This window comes from Populus euphratica, unplaced genomic scaffold, assembly GCF_000495115.2.
Source record: "Populus euphratica unplaced genomic scaffold, PopEup_1.0 scaffold85.1, whole genome shotgun sequence".
NCBI classification, from domain to species: domain Eukaryota; kingdom Viridiplantae; phylum Streptophyta; class Magnoliopsida; order Malpighiales; family Salicaceae; genus Populus; species Populus euphratica.
In genome coordinates, this window is record NW_011499898.1 from 676,987 (window position 1) to 684,022 (window position 7,036).

Below are 7,036 nucleotides of genomic sequence, written 5' to 3' on the forward strand. Positions count from 1 at the left end.
TAATCTAAATCGATTTGAATCGGTTTTTGTTTTGAAAAATCAAATTAAATCGAAGCGAAACCGACTAATTTGAACTGATTTTGATTATTTTTTTTAAATTTTAATTTAATTATTTTTTTATAAAAATTGAATCAAATAAAAAATAGTACCCGAAACTTAATAGAGGGGGCTCCAGACCAAATAATATTAAAATAAAATAAAAAACTACAGGAGGTACCAATTAAAACACGACCATTCAAAGGTTTCATTCATGAATATACAGAGGGATTTTGTTGTCGTGCTGTTTTTCGGATTCTTCAATAGTATCGAGGAGGCTATTATTTAAAAACAAAGTAATTCTCTAATTTTTAAAAATAAATAAATTGAAAAATATGAACTGAAACTTTCCATTTAAATGCATTATTTCTCCGTTTGGAAAATTGGAAGACTAGTTTTCTAGTTTTTAAAATTTGTGGTAAATTAAAAAAAAAACATATTTTAGAGGTTCTTCATGGTTTTTCATCACAATTTTCTCATTATTTTCATAAAAAAATTAAATGATGAATAATATAATATTTCTCTTTAACATACAACCATTTTTCAGCAATGTAATATACATAAATACACACACACAGACAGATATATATATATATATATATATATATATATATATATATTTAAAGTTATAAACTTGTTTATTTGTTATTATAATTTTTATATGTAGTTAAAGTTATAAACTTGTTTATTTGTTATTATAAATATAATATAAAATATTTTTTTGAATTAGAAAATATATATTTTTCATGATAAATTTAATTTTAATAAAACAAAAATAATATTTTATAATTATATTATCACAAATACAAAATACTAAGATGACTATTATCAATTACATATTAATTTTTTAAATCAAAACATATAATCTTAATGTATTTCTTGTTTTTAAAAGAATAAATTCTTATTCATCCTAAATAAATGAATAATTTTTTGAATTTATTATTGAAATAAAAATTAGAAAAATTAAAAATTAAAATAGAAATGTAAAATTGATTATCTTCATTAAAAATAGCCTATGGGATTTTTTATGGGCCAAGTATTGGGGGACTAGCGGGGGCGAAAGTAGGGTAGTAGTTTTTGATTGTGGGCTTTTCAGGATAGCCCCTTTCTTTCTCGACTGGTTAAAAGCTAGAAGAAAATTCAAGTCCGTAGGCGAAGGAAGAGTCACGTGCAGAGAGGAGGGCAGCAAACCTTGGCCAGTCAAAGGATCAAAGGTTGTTGTCGGTATATTATTTGTATTTAGGCACAAAGACTCTATTTGTTGATTCGACTCTGACGGCTACGTTTTTCAATCACTCAACCAGATCAGATCAGATCTCACCTCAGCTCATCTCACGCTCTCCAATTTGAAGGTGAAAACCCTAACCCTAGCGTATCTAAAATACTAGGGCATGCGTATTTCCTTTTTAATTTTCCATTCTTCTGTTAAATGTTACTGCTCGATCTGTTCTCGGCGATTGGAAATTTGTGTTTTATTTTTTAATTAATTTAGAATAGAATTTGTGGTGTTAAATGCCTTTTGTTTCTGCAGTTGAAAATGGCTGAAGAATCAAGACCGGGGTTGAGGAAGCCTGTATTCACCAAGGTTGAGCAGCTCCGCCCAGGCACTTTCGGCCACACTCTCACTGTCAAGGTTGTTAGTGTAAAGATGGTATTGCAGAAAGGGCGTGCTGATGGTCCTCAAGTACGCCAAATGAGAATTGCTGAATGTTTGGTTGGGGATGAGACTGGATTGATTATCTTTACTGCTAGAAATGATCAAGGTACTTTTCGTTTTTTTCCTTCTTTTTTTAAGGTTCGGGCACTTTGATTGAATCAGCAAAATGGGGTTTAATCATTATAGTGTGTGGCTTGTTGGTTCCAAATGGTTGTTCTTTGTTCTTGGATTCGAGGAGGTCAGACTTTCGTGTGATTAAATAGTTTTATCTTGAATTTGTTCAAATGCCCTCTTTCTTTGAGTGCTTTCAGGGTTCAATATTATTCTGGCAATGCAACTGTGTTTAGATTCCCATCATGTCTTGATGGCTTTTTCTTTGTCAGCACTATTTATCTGATAAGATTACTTATGGAAAGATGTTTGGGTGACATTTTGGATCAAATTGATAAATCTTTATCAGACTATTTGTACATGTCACCAAAAAAGAAAAACCCTTAACCATACGGATTGACATTGCAGTTGAGGTGCTTTTCAAAGAGTTTTTTGCGTGAAAAAATCATCAAATTGACGCCTTTTTAGGTGGTTTTTGATGATTTTGATAAGACGAAAAACACTTTGAAAAATCCATTAAACCGCATTACAGTTCAGATTCTAGATGTTGCAACCATTTTCACTGTCACTCCCAACTAAATAATCACAACCTTGTTTTGAGTTTGTGTTTTGATGATTTGTTTGAGGCTTTTCTTCTAAAATACTTTTTTGTCAAAAGAGCACAAGGCATGTGTGGTTTTGGTTTCTTCATCTGTCAAGCAAGGAATCGATGATTTGAATCTGGATTATGCAATCCTGCATCTTTTTTATTTTTTTGGATTTTACTAGTCCTTTTTGTTTTGTTTAATTCATGTTCTTATCTTTTCTTAGTGGATTTGATGAAAGAGGATACTACTGTGATCCTTCGCAATGCGAAAATCGACATGTTTAAAGGATCAATGAGGCTTGCTGTGGACAAGTGGGGCCGTGTTGAAGTCACTGAACCTGCTGATTTCACTGTGAAGGAAGATAACAACCTGTCGCTGATTGAATATGAACTTGTCAATGTTGTTGAAGAATGACTTCTGCATGGTGTTTGCTACCCAACTGGATGGTGACCTGAGAATAAAAAACAACTCAAGAAAAAGCAATTACTGTTAGAGGACATTATGTCCAAATGCATGTGAAAGTTAGTTTATGAAAGAGGATATCTGCAAAAGCTAATACTGCCCCAGTTGCTTTTACATTTCCCGTGAATCCAACAGCAGCCTTTGATTGGACTTCCAAACAGATGGTGATGGCTATGAATCAGTGAGTTCAAGCAGCTTCCTTTTAGAACTTGGTTTGGTTTGCTTACTGCCTATTTATTTTTGGACAGTTGTTGATCCTGCTATATGTCATGACAGCTATAAAAATTACCGGAAGTTATGTTCTCTGCTTGCTCTAATTTGCTTGGTTCTTGCATGCTTGGTGTTTGAAGTTCTGTTGTCAACTCCTATCTCTACTTTGTACAAATGTGAAAACCACAATTGGAGGCTGGACCAAGCCCTCCACTTCAGCTGTATTGTATGTGAGTGTTGGGTTTCCTGACGTTATAGTTCGAACGAAGCATTTTCGGATAGGTAAAGAGTTGATTTTCAATTACAAAACAAAGTACTAATACGACCAAGTTCCCCGCAGCAGCTAGTTCCTCCAATTGAATTGTTTATTCCCTTAAAATGTTTTTCTCATCAGAAAATCACTTCAAGTTTTTAATTTTGTTTCAAACAATTAAAAAAAAAACTAATTTTTTACTTTTATTTTTGTATTTTTTAAAAATTACTCGTGTAACCATTTTTCAACTTCAAAGCAAACACTAACTGACAGTAAAATATGAGAAAATTTGACGGCTAAAGCCTTGTTTGGTATTATGATCTGTGGTTTTTAAAAATAAATAAAAAATATTATTTTAATATAATGCCCATTTGATTGCAATTGGAATGAAAACAAAAATGAGGGAGGAGGGGATATGGACGGATGCAGCGAGAAAAAACATAAAAAATTTTAAGAGAAGAATTTTTAAGGGTAGAATTTAGCCATAAAATCACTTTATATCACTGTCTATTGAGAGCTCTCATTACAATAAATCTATAAATATCAGAATTGTTTAGTTTCATAACGGGATTTGGAAGATACATAGATTTGAAGTTTTAGAACTAAACAATTTAAAATTGAATTTATTTGTTGTTTGCAAATGTGTTTCAAGATTAGATTTGTGTTTAGTTGGTTAAGGAGAGTATTTCCATTTATTCTTAAGTGAAAAAAAAGCTGAAAAATATCACTTGGACGTGGTGCCCGTAAGTTTCAACGGAACCCGGCGATTCTCAGATGATGGTGGACGACGCAGCGCACACCCACAAGCTCCGAGCATGGGTCGTTTTCCTTGCCCAGGAGTGATAGGCTTGGTTGTTTCCAGGCTCATCCCTGCCTAGTGCCTAGGCTTGAAACTAGGTCCAAGTCTTTATTTTATTTTATTTTAACTTATTTTATATATATATATATATAGTTAATTAGTTAGTTATCTCATCTACTTGTTTTTGTAGCTAGGAGGGAGGAGAACTATAAATAACCTCCATGATTGTGTCATATTTTTATTTGATCGTTTCTTTACGGTTTGTTTAGAATTAAATTATATATATAATTGAATTTCATTTCAGATGTGATTTGAATTTAATTAATACTATGTTATAATTTTTATATTTGGAATAAAATACTAAATCACATGACTAACCTTAAGTATATTATTTAAAATATTTGTGGAGTTGAATTAAATTAATATTCTTGCTATCTTACAACATTTCCTTTCTAAGATGAAAGAAAATGAAAATAAAAATGCATAAGTTACTAGGTTGACCAACTTCTTTTTCCTTCTAATTAGTGCTTTTATAAAATCAAAATCCTTAAAAGAATTTCAAATATAAAAATTGTTTTAACCATTAAAACTGATTAATATTAATTAGTAGTTCATACATTTATTATTGATATTAAATAGCTACACAAGAAAACAAAATAAAATTTAGCAAAAATAATAAGCTGGCAGGTAATTCAATTATTTGTAAAACTCTTATAATGGTTGAACGAAAATAATATATTTTTATATAAATTATAATGAACTTTCTGAAATACCACGAAATCATATACATAGACCATCCAAAAGTTTGAAGATCTGAAAGAAACCTCCTTTTATACCTAAATCTCTCTTAATTAATACCCAGAAAAAATATTTAAATTAAGAAGTTTTAGCAATTAGATAGAGAATATTAAAAATGAAACTAAAAAAATTTGTCTAAAATCAAATAATAAAATTTATATCGTTCATGGATAAAAAAATATTCCCATTTTTTTGTATTTATTCTTTTTTTTTAACTGGCTTTGTAAAATACTCGTTAAGCTCATTCTAGGTAAAAAAAGGAGTATTTATTTTTTAAATATGAAGAAGGTTTGTGTCAAATCTTCAAATTTTTATACAATAATTTTAGAATACTTCAAGTGAGTTATAGTAATCATCCTATATTTTTCATAAAATCTAAAAGATGCACATGCTTTTATCTAGTAAGACAATGTTACACTTTCCACCGTGCCTGTAAAACAAAATTTACTCAAAGTGGGGAAATAGTTTAGACTTGCGCATTAAATAACTAAGGAGAGCTTGGGGCAACGAAGGCTGGAAGGAATTGACATCAATCTTGACATAGAAGTGTGGGCGATCTTCTAAACCTGTGTGGATCTGAAAAACATGATATTATTGACAGAAAATGACGAGGTGACCGAGTTTCAATAAAAAAAAAAAAAAGAATTATCATGGTATAATAAGGTTGAAAACTCAGGTCGATCCATGAAGTGGTCAATAGAAAAACCCCATGAAAACTTGTTATTTTTTTTCAAAATATGTTACGTTTCCTTTTCCTTTTTTATAAAATAATAATAAATAAAAAAACACAGATTAAGTTAGTGCATGGTTTAGCTGTGTAGTACTGTCCTAACATGATCCCAAATAAGTGGGAATATAACTGGTATGGAGTAAGAAACTCATGTACAAGTAGCCTATAATCACATATATATATATATAATCACACACACACACACACACACAAGAAATCTTAGCAAGTGAGAATCTGGCTCCAGTAGCAATCATGCCTTCTACTACCATGATGAAACGGCCACTCAGATGAATGATAACGAGAAACAAAACCTATAATTAAGCCCCGACCTTTTTTCTTATTTTTTTGGTGAAAAATTAAGCCCCGGCTTGATAAAAGAAGAAGGAATCCAAAGAAAAAAGAGGAGGTGAGAGGCACTTTGCCTAGCGAGAGGATGAAAGAAAAATATTGATGCTCTTGTTCCCAGATAAATAAATAAATAAATTTGATACATGATGCTAACCATAGAGTGCATGAGTCTAAGAATTTCCATTATTAAATAAATAACAAAAAAAAAGAAGAAACTAATGTACTCCCACACACACACGCTAGAAGCTGATCATCACATGGGTTTCTACCCGCATACAATTTTTAATCATGCAAACAAGTCCTTAAATAAAAAATAATCTATATTTTATTATTATTTTTTTCCTCTTGCAACCTTCAAAGAAGAATTAGGATATTGTTACCGTTTAAGATTAAGATCTTTGTTTTTTCTTAGAATGATTATTTTGTATCAGTTCATGGAGTGGAAGAGCACAGTCAAGCCCTTTCTTTTGACTAAAAGACAACACCCTAGTGAGATACTCTGCATCGAAAGGAACATGATTGTGGGAAACACAACACTTGCACGTAGTTGGTAGAATCTTTCTGTATCTAACCTTGAAAAACTGCTTAGAAGTCTCGAGATGAGTTGTATTTTTGCAGGTAATGGGAATTCATGTGGAAGCCCATGAGGAAGGCAACAGCAGCAACATTAGAAACTCTCAGGTCTCAAGTCAAAAACCGCCGCACATTGCTCCTATAATTAACCAGGGCTTTTATTTCTGTATATCGAAGCATTTATATATTTATTTATTTATTTATTTGCACCTGTTTACTACTGTCTTGTCCGTAACAAATCTCCAACGTCTTCATGTGAATCATCTGTGGGGTAGAGACGTCGAGAAAGACTCTTTCGTCCCCAGCATAGTGAGGGTGGCTGCGGGCATGTTTATGGAGAGGACTCATGAGAACCAATGTACGAACTTTTGGTTCTCTTTGGCCTGCAAACAATTTTTTCTTGTCCATTTATCACGTTCATGTTCACATGGGTGGGTACCTATTTAACTTTAGTTGATTGTTAGAGCGTCAT

The 7,036-nt window shown here is 31.6% G+C and overlaps 1 protein-coding gene across 1 annotated transcript; it reads left to right on the forward strand.

Moving 5' to 3' along the window:
• Nucleotides 1–1,184: 1,184 nt before the first annotated feature.
• Nucleotides 1,185–3,170, forward strand: LOC105132368 (uncharacterized protein At4g28440-like). The gene is made up of 3 exons (XM_011035832.1): nt 1,185–1,388; nt 1,568–1,799; nt 2,615–3,170. Exons 2-3 carry the CDS (start codon nt 1,574–1,576, stop codon nt 2,803–2,805), a joined length of 417 nt encoding a protein of 138 aa, XP_011034134.1. The 5' UTR covers nt 1,185–1,388; nt 1,568–1,573; the 3' UTR covers nt 2,806–3,170.
• Nucleotides 3,171–7,036: the final 3,866 nt, after the last annotated feature.